This window comes from Artemia franciscana, chromosome 20 (assembly GCF_032884065.1).
Source record: "Artemia franciscana chromosome 20, ASM3288406v1, whole genome shotgun sequence".
NCBI classification, from domain to species: Eukaryota; Metazoa; Arthropoda; class Branchiopoda; order Anostraca; family Artemiidae; genus Artemia; species Artemia franciscana.
This window is the reverse complement of record NC_088882.1, coordinates 20170967-20190266: the sequence shown is the minus strand read 5'-3', so window position 1 is coordinate 20190266 and position 19300 is coordinate 20170967. Positions and strand designations below refer to the sequence as shown.

At 35.5% G+C, this 19300-nt stretch overlaps 1 protein-coding gene across 1 annotated transcript in view; it reads right to left on the bottom strand.

The window, feature by feature from the left end:
• Positions 1–15696: 15696 nt before the first annotated feature.
• LOC136039873 (fringe glycosyltransferase-like) overlaps positions 15697–19300 on the bottom strand; it is a 62073-nt gene continuing 58469 nt past the window's right edge. Inside the window, exons 8-9 of the mRNA XM_065723823.1 lie at positions 18287–18369; positions 15697–15973 (exon numbers count right to left, since the gene is read on the bottom strand). Of these exons, the coding sequence (XP_065579895.1) occupies positions 15916–15973; positions 18287–18369 (141 nt within the window). The 3' untranslated portion in view covers positions 15697–15915. The remainder of the gene's footprint in view (positions 15974–18286; positions 18370–19300) is intronic.

The following is a 19300-nucleotide window of genomic DNA, read 5'->3' as shown; positions in this document are numbered from 1 at the left end:
GAACTACCTACCTCTGTTGAGGAGCTTAATGAGAAGTTAACTCAAGTTATGGTGAATGCTAGTGAAAGCGTATTTGGGTATGTAAAACTTAAAAGAAAATCTAGAAACTCCACACCAGGGTGGAATGCTGCATGCCAAAAAGCTTATAAGGAACGAAACACGGCAAGAAAGAAGTTTAGAAGAAATCCTACAGTTACAAACAAAATTGAAATGAATGCAAAACAAGCCATCTTTAGGAAAATTGTTCCCCAAGAAATCAAGAATGGATGGAAGACTCTAATTGAGACAAAGCTTACGAAGACTACATCAATGAAAGAGTTGTGGAGGAACTGGAAAGTCTACACTGGACAAAGGTTTTCCCCAATATCTGGCATCATGATACACAACGGAACCACTGCCGCCACAACACCCGAGAAAATAAAACTTCTGAAAGAGTATCTAATTGCAAACATTCCTCCACAACTTTCTACTCAAAACCGACCCACTATGCAACCTACACAGGTCTTCCCTAAGAATGATATTGAACTTGTAGAACAGGATATTGATACGATTATTATAAAATTAAAACCAGGGGCTATGGGCCCAGACAGGATTCACAATGAGATGCTGTCCAACATGCCCCCCCTGCTTAAGGCTTCTGTCTTAACTTTGTTTAATAGGTCCATCAAGGAAGGTTATGTCCCATCGCTTTGGAAAAAAGCTGCAATAATACCAATCCTGAAACCCCAAAAGGACCCTACATCCCCAAAATCATATCGCCCAATTGCCTTGACTTCATGCCTCTGCAAGCTAATGGAGAGACTGATAAAAAAGATAGTTCTACCAGAAATTGAGAAAGTAGTTCAGCCAGAACAACTAGGCTTTCTGCCCCAACGCAGTACAATAGACTGTCTTGTGAGGCTTGAAAATCAAATAAAACAGGGATTCCGCCTAGGAAAAGAAACTCTAGCTGTTTTCCTTGATATGACTCCAGCATTTGACAGAGTAAATATCCCTACTCTAATGGCAAAACTAAAGAAGCTAAATATTAGCCCTCAAATCGTGGAATGGATTGGTAATTTCTTGACAGAGAGGAAAATAGAAATAACTTTAGAAAATCATTCGTCTGGTTTTTTAGTGCTCCAAATAATGTGGGTCTCCCCCAAGGAGGGGTACTAAGTCCTTTATTGTTTTTAGTGTATTGTCACGATATAAACTTAGATACGATACTGGGTTGTAAACTATACTTATATGCTGATGACATTGCAGTAGCTGCCTCCTCTCGAGATAGGGGATGCCTTAAGGCTTCAGTCCAAAAAGCCCTGTATTACTTAGAAAATTGGAGAATGGAAAACTACATGTCATTTTCAACAGAGAAGTCAGTAAGTGTTCTTTTCTCAAGGAAAAATCGAACAAATGTTCAACCCCCCATTGTGTCTTTAGCAGGAGTGGACATCCAACATGCAGAGAAATTTTGCTATCTAGGAGTCTTACTGGATTCAAAGTTGCTATGGACTAACCACATCGACTATCTTGTTGGTAACCTGAGGAGTAGGGCAAACTTTCTCAATGCAATCTGCCTCTCTAAAAGAGGAGCCCCATATTCTTGTGTTTCAAAACTAATTGGAGCAACAATCACCAGAAACTGGACTATGGTAGCATGTTCTATAGGGAAGCAACTAAGCACAACCTCCAGAAACTTGATTCAGCTTTTAATCAAGTTCTCCGACGCTGCTTAAAAACCACCCCCATCCCAGCCCTCTACTGTGAGCTTGGCGTCACATCACTTCAGAGGAGAAGAAATAATCTTCAAGCCCGTTACTTTCTAAAAAAAAATGGGATCAACAAATCATATTGTTTATAAAGAATGCATTGCTACATGGAATCAAGATCTCCAGTTTAGACCAAGGTTTTCCCCTACAGTCTATAAATATTCTTGTCTGATGAGTAATGCTGGCCTTCCAGGCCTAGTTCCAACCCCAAATATAGATGACCTTTCCTCACGCTTCAACGGAATAGGTAATGTAATTAATTTAGCTCTAGATAATAGAAATAAAGATTTAGGAACAATAATTTTAAAATTAGAGTGGTATAGGCTGACTCTACAATGGACTGACTTTACTCACATATACACTGACGGATCTAAGTCGGAAATGGGTACAGGCTGCGCTTTTGTAGTCCCGTCAACTGGTACTTCTTGCGGATTTAAGCTACCTGACAAGCTTACTGTTTTTTCTGCAGAAATGATTGCTATTTATCAAGCACTTCTTTATATTAAGTCAAACGGTATAGTTGGTAGCTTTTTGATTTGTTCTGATTCTCTATCGGTGTTAAACTACTTAGCTATGAAACAAAATGATGCCAAAGAAACTGCTGCACAAATTGAAAAAATAGTTGATGACCTTCTAATACATGGTTATGATCTACTACTTACATGGGTCCCAGTATATGCAGGTATTCCTGGGAACGAGTCAGCTGATAAAATGGCAAAATGGGCTTGCAGAAATGGTGAATTGTTGGATGTAAACTTGTCCCTGAGTGAATATATTCAGAGTTATGAGGCCAAATCCGCAATTGATGAGAAAGCTGATTTCACAAGAAAGTCCACTAATACAATCTTGGATCTATATGATTTTAAGCCTCCTCCATTGGACCTAATTCACAGTAAGAGGAAAATTGCCACAACAATATTTCGAATCAGATCTGGCCATGCTAAAGTGAATTCTGTTCTCTTTAAATGGAATTTGGTTGACTTCCCAAAGTGCAATGTATGTAATGTATATGAAGATGTCCGCCATTTTATAATGTCGTGTAAAAAGTATTATATCCAGCGTGAAATATTAAAAAGAAAAGTTCTAAAGCTCTTTGGTGCCTTTACTTTCCGTGCGGTGGTGGGTCATTCATCCGCCCCTCCATGGGCTCGTAGGGTATCTGTTTCTGCACTGGGTTGTTTTATTAGAACTTCAAGTTTATTTGATGTGCTTTAGCAGTCTTGGGTCATGTTGTATCAAGTCAAATGTTTATTAATGTATTCAATATATTGTATAAGTTTAATGTGTTTCCCACGAAATTTAATGTAAATTGTAATTTATGGCTGTAAATGCTATAGAATTAATTAAGGTGGTCTGATGTAGGTGGCTATACTAGTGGAAAAAATGGTTTGCCACCAACAAAGAATCTGCAAATAACGATTCTAAGTGATTCACTAATCTGAAAGTAGTCATCGTTTCTTAAAAATTCTCCATACACATTGTCTGGACAAGATTGATACGTACGTGACGGAGCTGATTCATGCTTCAAAAACGTTGGAATCGACAACAACATGAACGAATTTTGGGTAGTTTGAATGTTCAGGGTGTGAGGATGGGTATGAAAATTATTGCCTAGTAGACTAAATTGGTTAAGCTAGGAAAAAAATGAGGATGAAATGGTATAGTTTGGCAGCGAAAAAAATTTACAGTTGTTAGTAGCGTTATTAATACAGGTGGATGCAATGAAGATGTAAAATAAAAATTTTCGAAGCAGAAAATGTTTTTTTTTTGTAGTTGAAATTTTTTTCAAGAATAGGATGATGTCATTTAGAATGAAAGGAACGATAATGACTATAATTCTTCAGTAATTACAATAAAAAAGCGTGGCTCTGAAAAACAACTGGTGTTATCGAGAGGAATTTCCTAAGGATAATTTTAGGTATAAGTTTGAGCGAATGTACATGAAACTTATGACATGTACGAAAACTCATGTTTCATCCTAATATCTAGGGTTATAACGAAAGAAGGTTAAGATGATTAGGTCAGGCTTAAAAGATAAAGCATGACAAGTTGCCAAATGTTGTGTGCTTTGAAAATCGATGTGTGGCTAAATTCAAAGCAGAAAGTCCTCAAATGGAGTGGAAAGAGGTCTCAAGTAAAGACTTAAAAGAAACACAAACCTGTTGTGACTAAATATGATTAAAATCTTAACAGGGTGGGGATGGAGAAAGAGCTTAGTCAGCAGTGCTGGCCTCAGGTGGTTTGGTGCTGCGATTAACTGACAGTATTAATAGTAGCAGTACTTTAGCTTTACTAATTTACTATTTTTCGAGAACTATTGCTTTATTTTAATATAATTTCATCCAAAAAGAGACGAAGCAGCAACGTGTGACTGATAAAATTAAAATCAATCAATGGTGTTATTGGAGTATATGGTGCAAATGCACGAAGATCGCCTTCTAAATGTTTTTTTAATCCCCCTTGGTGATAGAAAACGTCGACTAAGGAAAGGGAAGCTTGACCAAGAGGTCGATATTTTCTTTTGAATATCTTTGGTCTAAAGTGCAAAAGAGGTTGTCACGGAGAGGTAACATTGTCACCTCATCCGTGAACCGGGTTCCAATGATTCAAGTCTAAGTAAGTTTCAGCCTCTGCCCAATTCCAAAAAGATGCTTTTAAAGGATCTTATAAAGATATTAAACAAAAAAAACAAGTTTTTTTAAATGAAATTAAGGAGCTACATTAAAACTTAAAACGAACAGAAATTACTCCGTATATGAAAGGGGCTTTTCCTCCTCAACGCCCCACTCTTTACGCTAAAGTTTGACTCTTTCTCTTAACTCTACTTTTTAAAACAGTAAAAAACTTACAGTAAACTAACAGTAAAACCCCACTCTTTACGCTAAAGTTTGACTCTTTCTCTTAACTCTACTTTTTAAAACAGTAAAAAACTTTAGCGTAAAGAGAGGGGCGTTGAGGAGGAAAAGCCCCTTTCATATACGGAATAATTTCTGTTCGTTTTAAGTTTTAATGTCGCTCCTTACTTTCATTTAAAAAAACTTTTTTTTTGTTTAATTTCTGGACGTTTTTGAATTAATGCATGTTTTGATCTTGGCTCTCCGCACATAAATAATTAAAACGAAATTTGCATATTAATTTTTTTTGGCTAAATGGCTTTTTCATAGTTTTAATCGGAAGATTTTGACAAAAAAGGAGCGAGGGAGGAGGCCTAGTTGCCCTCCAATTTTTTTATTACTGAAAAAGGCATTAACTTTTAATTTTTTACGAACGTTTTCAAAGGTAAAATATACGCAACTCACGAATTAACTTACGTAGCGAACTTCTGTATTCGTATGTTTTTATTGCGTATATGAGGGGGCTCGCCCCTCGTCTATACCTCGCTCTTTACACTAAAGCTTAAATTTTGTCCCAATTCCTTAAGAATGACCCCTGAAACACAAAGGCCGTAAAATAAGTAGTTATAATTACTAAAAATACTTTAGCGTAAAGAGCGAGGTATTACGAGGAGGTAAACCCCTCATATGTGTTATAATGTCTGTTCGTTTTCAGTTTTAATGCTGCTCCTCACTTTCAGTAGAAAAAACTTTTCATATTTATTTTTTCATCTTTTTTTAAATAATACTAGAAAATCCTGCGCCCCCTCTATTGAAAGTCTCTTCCCCCATGAGAAGTTCCTCCATGGAAACATCCTCCCACGTAACCCCTCCCCTCAACTCCCTCTCCAAAACTAAAAATTCCCCTGAAAACGTCTGTACACTTCCCAGTAACCATTACTATATGTAAACACTGGTCAAAATTTGCAACTTGCAGCCTCTCCCACGGGGACTGTGGGGGAGTAAGTCGTCCCAAAAGACACAGTTATTAAATTTTTCGACTATGGTGAATAAAATGGCTATCTCAGAATTTTGATCCGGTGACTTTGAGGAAAAAATGAGCGTGGGAGGGGCCTAGGTGCCCTCCAATTTTTTTGGTCACTTATAAAGGGCACTAGACATTTAGTTCCGCTAGAATGAGCCCTTTCGCGACATTCTAGGACCACTGAGTCGATACGATCACCCCTGGAAAAAAAAAATAAACACGCATCCGTGATTTGTCTTCTGGCAAAAAATGCGAAATTTCTCATTTTTGTTGATAGGGGTTTGAAACTTCTACAACAGGGTTCTCTGACACGCTGAATCTGATGGTGTGTTTTTCGTTAAAATCGTATGACTTTTAGGGGGTTTTTCCCCCTATTTTCTAAAATGAGGCAAATTTTCTCAGGCTCGTAACTTTTGAAGGGTAAGACTAATCTTGATGAAACTTATATATTAAAATCGGCATTTAAATGCGATTCGTTTGATGTAACTATTGGTATCAAAATTCCATTTTTTAGAGTTTCGGTAACTATTGAGCCAGGTCGCTCCTTACTACAGTTCGTTACCACGAACTGTTTGATAATGAACATTTTTTTATTCCAGGAGTAACTTTTAAACTACTAAATAGCTTAAGATTCAGTTGATTTCGAAACTTATTTTCGATAAAATTTCTTTATTAGCTTTTAAATCGTTTTCGATATGATCAGTACATCTAAATTGTTTATAATTCTAAAAAAGTTAAATCAAATTTTACGTAACAATCTCCACGGTAACCACAGATGCTCAGTTTCTTTTTTTTTATAGTTTCCCATCTTGGTATTGCAGTCCAAGGGCCTTCCGGGTTGGATTTTGTCTCCAAATAACTACCATGGCCCGAATTCTGTTTCGTTAAAATCCGTTTAAAGGCTCTTCAATTAAATTGTAGTCTTTTCTTTTACAATGAAAGCTATACAAAAAACTTCTGCAACAGCGCTATCTATAAGGCAATTTAATTAAGAATTAGGTAGCGGCGTAAAAAAAAGTGAATTATAACCTATTTTCAAATGGAAGAAGAGAAAATAAACTGTACCAGCTAGGCTTTTACCGGTGGCTTGAGAGAGGCTATCCACATGTTAAATTAGTATTAGTAATTTCCTGACAATGGTCTGAACGAATGAACTTTTTGAGGTTTTGCGAGTTCAGGGTGCTAGAATAGGTTTGAAAATTAATGTTAAGAAGTCTAAGTCGCTTAGGCTAGGAATAAGTGAAGATGGAAAGGTGATGTTGGGTAACGAAAAGATTGATCAGGTGGACAGCTTCACTTACCTTGGTAGTATTATTAGGAAAGATGGTGCGAGAAGTGAAAATGTTAAAAGTAGAAAAGCCAAGGCTCGGGGTGTTTTTCCACGGTTAAAATAAAAGTTTGGAAGAATAGGAAGATAAGTCTACAATCCAAACTTAGAATATTGGAAGCTGAAGTTATGACATTGGTCAAATATGGTTCTGAAGCATGGGTGCTCCGAAAAGCGGATTAAGTTTTGCTAGATGTTTTCCAGAGAAATTACCTTTGGATTGTTCTGGATACCCGGTTCACTGGCTGTATTTCAAACATTTGGGTGTACAAAAAGTGTGGTTCAATCCCGCTTTCAAGGGCTATAATTTTTTCATTGGTTTAGGAGCATTATTTGCCTACGTCATGACTCGGCCATATAATTTGTTTGGGGGCTATAATGAGAGAAAGGTTGAGATGGCTATGGCATGTTCTGTGGATGAAGGGTGATAGATTGCCAAAGATTGTGTTTTTCGGCCAACCATCTAGAGCTAAACGGAAAGAAGGTCGTCAGTATTTGGGGTGGGAGGGTATCATAAAGAAAAAATTAAGGGAAATGGGAACTTCTTGGAAGGATTAAAGAGGGAGGCTTTGAATAGATTGGGATGCAGGAGGAGCGTGCGTAGCTGTGTTGGCCTCAGGCGGCCTAGTGCTGCGGTCAGTTCTTTGTAGTAGCATTAAACATGCAATATAATGTTCATGTGTTTTATATTTATGTACGTTACCTATTGTATTGTTTACGAATTTGACAATGGATAATATTGGACTAATATAATCCCAGTAATTTTTTTCTCGCCATTTAACATGATACCAGTAGTGCCTTGACGATGCTTTGGATTGTCACAGATATTTTGAATTTAAACTGAAAAAAAGTGCGAATATTCTCTCTAGTCGAGAAACATTACAATGCCGCATAACTTAAATCTATCAATGATGACTGGAAGGGGTGCACAATTAAGGACATCCACAAGAGTTTATTTCAGGGAGTGTGAGGGGCCAAATTTGCAAGACAATAAAAGGTATATTTAAAAAAAAATTTAGGAAAAGACAGAAACAAAAATTGGATATTTTTGGGAGAAACTCTCCATCTGGGAACGTGGTTGCGCTAGAGTTTCTTGTTGATGTTGAACGGACATGAAGATAGGGATCTTGTAATGGTATAGTACATGACTAATGGTAACTAAAGCTAAAAAATAAACATGTTGGCCGTTGATGACCAGATTGTTCTCATTTTAATCTAGTGTTTGAGTCAGCGTAATTAAAACGTTGTCTCGTTATTCAAATTCATGAGCAACCCAAAAACTATGGAATAAAATCCTCCTCCTAATGATTGGTGCCATTAATGTATTATAGCCTAAATTGACAATTTATTATTGTCAAACTTCTCTATTGTTCGTTTTATTAAAACCGATCAGAGGGTCACCTGCCATACCTTCAACGCCCCAAACGCACCCACAGCTCCACATGGCATCGGATCAAAAATTCACAATGGCCATTTGAATTAGACTGATTGAAAGTCTAAAAAATTTGCTTCCATGAGTTGCTTGACGAGTGCAGCCCCAGGGGTAAGGGTTCTAAATAATCATGTCAAATGGATGCTTGGTAGAAATATATTAACTGAAAAATTTACATGTTACATTTGTTTGAAATCAATCATATAAGGTTTTAATCTCAATCTGTATGATTGAAGGGCTCAAAGTGAGATTGTTGAACATGTTCCTTTTTTTCTAAGCTCCCACACTCTCTCATTCACAAACACAAGCATGACCTCTTTTGCCTTACGATGGCTTTTGTTCTTGGCTCCTTAGATCAACAGGGCGTGTGCTTTGTCTCGAACTATTACCGTGCTAAACAGGGAATGCACTCTGTCTTCGACTACTCTCAGTCAACATTGAATATGTTGCGTCTCCAACCCTCTTTGACAAGCAGTGCATAGCTCTGTGTTGTTCATTGCTCACACTTTCAAGTAGGATGTTTAAATCATTAGCATAATCTAAGTTCAGGAACATTTTTCCTCCCCATTTGATTCTGTGTTCTCCCATTGCCTTTCCTGTGCTCCTTAAGACAAAGCAGGGGCGGATCCACGCCTTTCTTTAGTGGGGCGCATGATAGGTTGCTTCGATAAACGTGCGAGCAAAGAAATACCAGCAATTTAAAAGGAACCTCAATAACTATGCGTCGTAGGTAGGTAATGGAAATGGTCATAAATTTAATCTAAGTTCTGGCGAGGGTTAAAGTTCTAATAAATTTGTTGAAAATAAAATGGTGTAAAAATATTGATACAAAAATAGTACGTTATAAAGCTACCCCACAATGAAAAACTAAAAAGCTGTTCACCATCTATAAAAAAGGACATTTAATATTTTCTGCATAATTTGCGCTTCTGACCACTATAGCGAGTGAGTTAAGCTTTGTATTGTCAAAAAAATTGATCTTGAACCATCTCTTGGGGTCACGTATTCTTTGTGACTATTTGTAAAGGTCAAACCATTTAGCATGTCGCCTGACTTTGTAGCATTGCTTAGCAATTATGATAGTAATGAAAAGTAGGAAATGAGGATTAAGATACAACTTTTATATTCATAAAAGATATTAAATATTAGTTCTTTTAGGGGTGTAACAAGAAAAATAGAACAGAGAGACAGAAATACATAGAAGACATTTAAAACGAGGGTCTTAAGTACAGGTAATAAAGCATTAACTAGTCACTATTTCTTTTTCAAAACAATGTTTTAATGAACAGTGCCAACTTTGACGAAATATCAGAATTTACTAATCAAAATTTCACTTTTCACAACAGCGTAGCGTATCTTTCCACTTTTTAAAGTTTGGTATATTTTGCTTAAATTACAGTATTCACAGTTTTATAATAACAAGAGCTAAGAGCTTGCATGACACTTGTGACGAGGCAAGAAGAGCTAAGAGCCAAGAGCTCATATGGTATGAACTCTAACAAAATTCTAAGAATCAATAGATTTATTTAAAAGGAAAATCAGAGGCTTAATGCAAGTCAGGATTTAAAATAAGAGCTCTGAGTCACGATATCCTCCTAAATATGAAAATTCATTAAGATCCTATCACCCACTTGTAAGTTATAAATACCTCATTTTTTCTAATTTGTCCTCTTCCTTAAGCCCCCCAGATGGTTGAATCTGGGAAAACGACTTTATCAAGTCAATTTGTGCAGGTCCCTGACACGCCTACCAATTTTCATCGTCCTAGCATGTCCAGAAGCACCAAACTCGCCAAATCACTGAAAGCCTCCCCCCAACTCCCCCAAAGAGAGCAAATACAGTAGGGTTACGTCAATAACGTATCAATGACATTTGCTTATTCTATCCACCAAGCTTCATCCCGATTCCTCCACTCCAAGTGTTTTCCAAGATTTCCCCCTCCAACTCCCCACAATGTCATAAAATCTGGTCAGGATTTGAAATAAGAGCTCTGAGACATGAATTCCTTCTAAAGATCATCCTGTTCGTAAGATATCGATCACGTGTTCAAAAGATAAAAATACCCCAATTTTCACGTTTTCCAAGAATTCCGGTTTCCCCCTCCAACTCCCCTCAATGTCACAGGATCTGGTCTTAATTTAAAATTAGAGCTTTAAAGCACAAGCTCCTTCTAAATATCAAATTTCATTAAGATCTGGTCACCCTTTCGTAAGTTACAAATACCTCATTTTCCCAAATTACCCCCCCCCCACCCCCCAACTCCACCAAAGAGAGCAGACCCGGTCTGGTTATGTCAGTCACGTATCTTATACAGGTTTTTATTCTTCCCATCCAGTTTCATCCTGATCTCTCCGCTACAAACAAATACAACGTAGAGACAATAGGGAAAATTTCAAGACAGTGGAAATTATTTCTGTAGATATTTCGGCCCTATGTCCAAGGGCCGTCTTCAGCACAATACAAGAATAAGAGAGAAACTATATATATATTTGCTATGATTTCGGTGGACGTTTATAGTGGCTAGTGCTTTCAGTCTAGAGTCCTGTCAGTTTAGAGCCCTTCGTTAGTATTTCCTCTTCTATTCACTCTAAAATATTCGAATAAAGACCAAAATCATCAGAAAAATATGAACTTCAATAAAGATGCATGTATGTATATGTTTCAAACTAAGTATATGAGTCAAAATACTTCTTAAAAGATAAATAACTACGTGTTTGTTATTTGCATGTTCTATAGTATAGATTGGTGATTTAAATTCTTAGGGTTTCCAGCTGTGGTAGATTTCTAATTATTTTTTTAATATTGAGATTTCCAGATATTCAATGTAAATGTTTAAATCTCGACATACTTGTTTAGCACAAAAATAAAAATTAAAATATCGGCTGAGATTTAGCATTGAGTAAGAGAATTATCCTGTAAAAATTGTGATTGATAAACAACCGATCATGGAAATATGATTGGATGGCATGTATCAAAATAAGTATAAGATTCCTCAGCGGTATATACAGCAGTCTATACAATTTTATGATCAGATATATGCAATCCCTGCACAAAAACATAACTATATTTTGTGACTGGTTGGTATTGAGAAGGTGAGAAATTCTGAAATAATATTGTAGTTGTATTCCATTTCCGTGGTCAACTCAAGTGGTGTGAATTTCCACTTTTTTTCAACATTTCATCAGTAAACGTTTGAAAAAAAATCGGTGCCATTCCACCAATTCAAATTCAGAGACCCATCTATACCGGTTAGAAAAAAACACATAATTATTTGTCTTCTTTTATAAACAATTTTTCGAAAATCTATTTTTCTTAAATGACTATTCTGACCTTTGAAGGAGTATTTCGACTCATATACTTAGTTTTAGGTATATACATATACTTAGTTTTAAGTATATACATATACGAACCTTTATTATAGTTCAGGTATTACTAAAGAGTTTAGCCTTTATTTTAATGTTTTAAGATGAACAGAGGAGGTGATATGCCATATTATGCAGAGCTTTAATTAGATGAAAATAAGCTGTAAAGTGGCCACCATTTACTTGGCGAAATCCAAAATATAAATTAGTAATATGTTTACACTTCTCATACATTTACTTTCTATTATACAAATCTCCTTAAAAACAACAATGTTGTAAAAACCACCCCGCTTCGCAAAAAAAGCTAACTCAAATTTTATGACAGCCAAAAAAAGTAATGATATCAATTTCTTCGTCTCTGAAGAACAAAGAGGGATGAGCCCTCTGTGCCATAGTAAGACTTGAAAACAAGTTTTTGACAGTAAAAAGAAGTTTAAATATTAAATTTTTCAGCCCCGCTGTAGCAGCACAATCCTGAAATATCATTTCGACAGCCTAAAGAAGTTGGGATTTTAAATTTCCCCTCCTTGTTATTAGGTAATGAAGATTTTCGCCCCCCAGGTGGCTTTTGTCGTAATACAGACAGACAGATTACCTTGATAAATACTTTTAGGCGGTATGCGTCATCAGTAAAATCTGACAGAGACCACACAAAGCAACTGAAACTTTATTTCAAACTTGTTTGTAAAAAGAAACAGCATCGTTTGTAAAAAGAAACAATTAAAAACTTATTATTAAAAGCTCAACTGCTAAAAACAAATTACAAAAAATAACTTTCGTCTCAACCCCAATCATAGCAAGCGGTCCAAACCCCAAATCCGCCACTACGTTAGAAGGGCGCCCCCCGCACCCCCCACCTGGATCTGCCACTGAGACGAAGCACATCAAAGTAATCCATATAAAGAGGGATAGACCACAACCCAGCTTAACTCCTTATTTAACACAAAACCAGCTGCTAACCTCATTTCCTACCTTAACCGCAGCAGTGTTATTCTCGTCATAGCGCAGATCACCTCAATATATTTGTTTGGTATACAATATAAGTATAAGACCTTCACTAGCGCCCTCTGTCAACAGAATGAACACTTATCATAATGTATAAAACCGAAGACGAAAGATGTCTGATAACTCAGACACTTCCCAATTATTAACCTAAGAGTGAAAATTTGGTCGACACAATACATACAAACATTGTATGTTTGGATTCGCAAAAACCGAAATGGGCGAGATGCCAAAAAAGAATTTGTCGTTTTCCACTCTGATAGATGATTCTATCATAACATTACCAGCAATAGATAGATGGATTTGTATTATTAGCAGAGGATTGAAGGCATCATGGTGGCACAACCATCTCCTCCGCTGACATAGTGGTAGTTTACTTTAGTGTAGTTTCCACTTAAATTTATACCAATATATGTAAAAAATAAGTAGCCCATGTCCTTTACAAGTTTGTTAAGCGAAGAGAAAAAAAAATCTTGCTCTTCCTTCAAAATCATAGCCCTTTATTTTGTCTACTCCTCTACCATAAGTAACGATACTTAGGAATCTACAGGATAGGAATAGGCTGGAAAATACTAAACCATTTCTTTTGAAAACGCATTTATTATTCACACAAAATAAAATTATAAGAAGTTCCCGAATAATCATAACTTTGCACTTTTGCAACAAAACAACAAACAAATCAAAGATAAAAAAAATATATATATATATCACAGATCCAAGATTGCTTTTACACAAAGACACGAAATAGCACTAAAATAGAAAACAAGTAACCCAACACTTGGAAGCTAAAAAAGTAATTTGTTTGAGATTATTCAACAGTAAATCAAGTTTTTAATTCGGTGAATCAAGCTCAGAAAGGGCTCAGACTCCAAGGTCCCTCGCCTTTTGGCTACACCGCTAGTAACATCATAGACATCCACCATAGTCGCATATCCGATTATCTTAAAGTTGTTCACGATTTACCAACATTCGTTATATTAGAACAAATGATAGAACATTCCAGCAGAAATGATGCCTATATTTCTCTTTTAGGCACACTTCAGCTAGAAAGGTTGTCCCCATTTGTTTCAACAATATTCCTAAGGCGAGCTAAAAAGCCCCCACTTAACTTTATCGTCTTGAGAATGAATCTTCACTTTCTCTATAACATAAATTAATCTCTAAACATACATTTAATTAATTTGCATCAATCACATTTATTCTCAAAATGTGATTTAAATTGTCGTTTAAATATGAGTCTAAACATGCTTAAAATTACAGTTTGAAGACTATAAAGAATGTGTAGCTTCTAAGGGACTAGATGGCAACCCTTTCAATTAGTTTAGATCCAGGTTTCATAATATGATCAGTTCAGGCACACACAGGTGGACCAGTCTTTCAGCTTATAACTGAAGGTACTTCGCCTCGATAAACAATTATTTCTCTTATTTTTGTACTAAGAAAAAAATTGACATTCAACACAAATGTACATTACCCTGCTTTTAAGGAAACAATAAATATGGTTCTTAGTAGAATGTACCACTTAAATTAAAGTTTTGATTTTTTTTTTCTCTTTGTTCAAAACGTCGGATAAAAGGTATTTGGTGCCTAGTCTTTTCAAGACCTGTTTTATTTTTACATTTCAAAGTTTGATTAACCCACAAAATTATTGACTATCAGCAACCGTTAAAAAGAAACTAATTAAACTAACTATTGAAAGTTACTTTCGTGTACTTTGGCGACAAAAACACATTAACTTCAACTGGAAGTGGTGGTTCTGACCTCTCTTCCACTCGGGGCAAAATCTTGATTAGCGCTCCCACCCTGTCTCCAAAAAATTTTCAAACCAAATTTAAACAAAACTTTAATTGAATAACACAATTTTTCAGATTTAAATCTGTCTTTTCTTAATTTATATATAAAAAATATGAGGAAAATCAAAATTTCGGATCCAAATTGCTTTTACTTACTGTACCCACTATTTTATTTTAATAAAAAAAAAAAAATTCAAAAATTACGAAATGAGTAAAAATGTTAGATTAATTATTTGAAATTCCGCACTCCTAAAATTTCTGCGCTCAAGGCAAGTGCCCCTCTGTCCCCCTCCCTAAAACCACTCTGATCGAGTTGGTCTTCAATTATGTTCCTTCAACCATTTTACAAAGACAATATACTACTTAAGATGTAGTTTGTTGTATGTAGGCTGCACAATGACAGAAGATTTATGTATTATAATTTAAGGATAGTCGAAAAACTAAGAATAAAAATAAAAAAGTAAATTCAGGTGGGTAATGTTTACAAAAAAAACGTCCAATCAGATATAAGTATCTCTAGTTCAAATTTGACAGAACTTAAGAGCAGAGTCAATTTTACTTGGATCAATCCACTGTCCTTTTCCTTTCAAATTCAAATATTTAAAATTAGTGCATTAGTGTTCAACATATTTTTAGTTTAAATTACAAACCTTCTAAAATTTCACCTCCGAATTAAATCTCGTTCCTGCCAAATACAGAGCCTATTAACAACTGTTGGTTCACTTAAACTTCTAAGTTATTATGATATCCATGCACAGTGGCACTAATTATCGAAAATATAGCGGGGGGAGGCAGGATTATTTCAATGAGAATACAAAAAAGTTATTTACCAAATCTAGAGGGGTATTTTTTCTAGCAAAAATGAAAGTTTTTTTAATATAGGGGGGGGGGGGGGGCGAATGGACTCTCATGTCTCTGCATTCCCCAACCTGTCCTACAATATTTTCTTTACCGGGACAAATATATGAAAATGAGTTGCTGTAACAACAATAACATATGCATATTGATAATATTATTGACAGAATTACCAGAGAAATGTTGTTAAAAGAAGATTTGATGCCTTCGCACTATTGTAAATGCATTCATGGCATTCATTAGACGCGTTATTGTAAGCATTCATGGACTGTAATCAGCAAGGTCGTTCCTTTGAAAATAACCCTTGTCTCTTGGCAAAGAGTTCAACCTTTATCACTAATGTATGTGTAACTTTTTATGCTCTAATCGCAGGATGGCTTCACAAGATGGCAACAGTTTATGGCCCCGGGGTGGTAACTAACTCCAAGGTACAAGTTTGAAAATTAATGGCACAATCTTCAGAAGGGCACAACGAATGGCACCTGCCACCAACTAATGTATCACAGCTATTTATCAAACGGTTAAGTTTGCTTCTTCATTTCTTCGGACAGAAGCTGAAGTTTGGAAACAATAAGCAGTGTAGCGATAAAAACCTAGAAAAAAGGACGTCAAATATATTTATAAAAACAAATGTGATGGGAATATAATTTTTAATCGAGCAAGAATAACCACAGCTGACATAAAACAAAGGAAAAAAAACAAAAAACATACCAAAATACGAAAAGGACCACAATCTAATTCATAATTTTTGGAAAAATAAACTTACGTTTTGTAATTTTGTAATAGAATACGTTTTGTTTTCAATGAACAAAAATAACCTAGTACTTTTCAAGTCAAATAACTAATTCCGCTTTTACTTGAATCCATTTTTATGTTCTGGTATTACTATATTATTCGTAATCAGGGCCAAATCCAGCATTTTTTTTGGAGGAGGAGGGGGTGTTAGAAAATAAATTTTAAGAAGTGCATCAAAAATTTGTTTATATGTATTTTCGTTACAATTTTACAACTCAAAAAACCATTTCAGGGGTGGGGATTCAAACCCCCCAACCCTCCCCCCTGGATAAAGCCTTGTTTGTAATGAACAGCCTTGTTTTTTTATGCTGATTTTAAATATATAAGTCACATTAAGTTTAGCCTTACCCATCAAAATTTACAAGCCTAAGGAAATTTGCCTTATTTTAGAAAATGGTGGGAAACACCGCCTAAAAGTCATAGAATCTTAACGAAAATCATATCATCAGATTCAGCATATCAGACAACACTAGTGTAGAAGTTTCAAGCTCCTATATACAAAAATGTGGAATTTTGTGTTTTTTGCCAAAAGACAGATCACGGATGCGTGTTTATTTGTTTTTTTTTTCCCCTAGGGGTGACCGTATTGACCCAGTGGTCCTAGAATGTGGCAAGAGAACTCATTTTAACAGAAATTAAAAGTTCTAGTGCCGTTTTGAAGTGACCAAAGAATTGAAGGGCACCTAGGCCCACTCCCACGGTCATTTTCCCCCCAAAATCACCCAATCAAAAATTTTTAGATAGCCATTTTGCTCAGCATAGTCGACAAACCTAATAATTATGTCTTGGGGAAGACTTCATCCCCCACAGTCCCCGGGGGAGGGACTGCAAGTTACAAACTTTGATCATTGTTTACATATAGTAATGGTTATTGGGAAGTGTAGAGACGTTTTCTGGGGGACATTTTCACGTCGTGGGGGGGGGGGGGTTTGGAGGGAGGGGTAACGTGGAAGAATATTTCCATAAAGGAATTTGTCTCGAGGGAAGATAATTTCTATGAATGGGGCACAGGATTTTCTAGCATTATTTAAAAAAAAAACAATGAAAAAAAAATTAAAAAAGTTTTTTCAACTGGAAGTAAGGAGCAGCATTAAAACTTAAAAAGAACAGAAATTATTGCGTATATAAAGGGGTTTATCTCCTCAATACTTCGCTCTTTACGCTAAAGTATTTTTAGTAATTTCAACTATTTATTCTACGGCCTTTGTGATTCGGGGGTCATTCTTAAAAAATTGGGAAAACATTCAAGCTTTAGTATTGACGAACGAGCGAATCCCCTCAAAATGTAATCAAATATACAAATATAGAAGTTCGTTACGTAAGTTAATTCGTAACTTACGAATATTTATTACTGATTGAAACGTTCGTAAAAAATAAAAAGTTCTAGTTGCCTTTTTAAGTAACCAAAAATCGGAGGGCAACTAGGCCTCCTCTCTCACCCCTTTTTTTTTGTCAAAATCGTCCGATCAAAACTATGAGAAAGCCATTTAGCAAAAAAAAAAAAATATGCAAATTTGGTTTTAATTATTCATGTGCGGTGAGCCAAAATCTAAACAAGCATTAATTCAAAAACGTTTAGAAATTAAATAAAAAACAAACAGGTTTTTTCAACTGAAAGTGAGCAGCGACATTAAAACATAAAACGAACAGAAATTATTCCTTATATGAAAGGGGTTGTCCCCTCCTCAACGCCCCGCTCTTTACGCTAAAGTTTTTTCTTTTGTTTTAAAAAGTAGAGCTGTGAGAAAGAGTCAAACTTTAGCGTAAAGAGCGGGACGTTATATTAGTCCATCTTAAACTTTTAGGGAACGTAACTTCACACTCTAGTGAACTTCCACTGCTTTCTTCAGAACTAGGATTATTTTCGTAATTTGGCCAACCTAAAGTGGAACTGATAAGCGGCGTTCACACGAATTTCTGACCAACCTTCTATCCTCAGGGATTTAGGAGCGTGCATGGCTAGATATCCATATCGAGGCAGCTCCCTTTCGCACCCAGAACTCAGTATACAGATGCAACCTGTTAGTCTAGATAGACGTGTACACAGAGAATTCTTCAGATAGGCTGCTTATGAAATTTAGACCACAACATAATATTACTAAGTAAATTACCTTGTAGGATCTACCCGTCTATCGAATCCTTCAATGTTGAGTGCGTTCATTTCGTTCTCATATTTTGAGTAGCTAAACGATATCTGTAAAAAAGATCATAATTTTAAAAGATGTTAATTTCTTGAATAATAATTGTAAATATATATATATATATATATATATATATATATATATATATATATATATATATATATATATATATATATATATATATATATATATATATATATATATATATATATATATATATATATATATATATATATATATATATATATCACATGAATTGCACTGATTTAACGAGTGTGTGCAGACACAACTGTTCCAATAGTTAAATTTATTGTTCTAATCTGTTGATTTTTCCTATCAGACTAAGGAGGCAGTCTCATCATCATTTGATATTTTTCGTAGCTCTTAGGGTTGAGCTGACCTTGGTGGGGCCTGGGACATGCAAATTCAAATTAGACAAAATTTGTAATATGAAAAATTTTGTCTAATATAAACATAACGTCTTCACTACTAAGGCAAGACGTTCTGACTTAGTAGACTATTTGGGAAAGCAGTGGGTTCTCACGGTAACACCATAGACATTGTTTCCTCGTTTGAAAGATCCTAGGTTCTAAAAATAAATAAATCTATCTCTCCAGAAATTTAAACACAGGAATTCACAATCCACAATGCTCACAAAAAGAAAAAAGAGGCCCGTGGCTAGATTCAAATCACTTCCATTAAAATAGTTGACTCTCGTGGTGGACATGATGTCAATTCCACTTTCAGGTATCAGACGGTAAAGGGAGCACCTTGGTTACCAAAATTCATAGGAGTCGCCAATTTTAGCCTAAATAATCCATAGTATCTACAAATGAAAGGCTTGTTTTGAGAATAAATTGTGACTTTAAAGACGGAACTGCCACGATACCCCAGAAACATATTTTGTATCACTGATGAAAATGAAATAAAATGCAATAAAACACAAAAATTAATTTAACCTGTTAATTTCTAATGTAAATACAT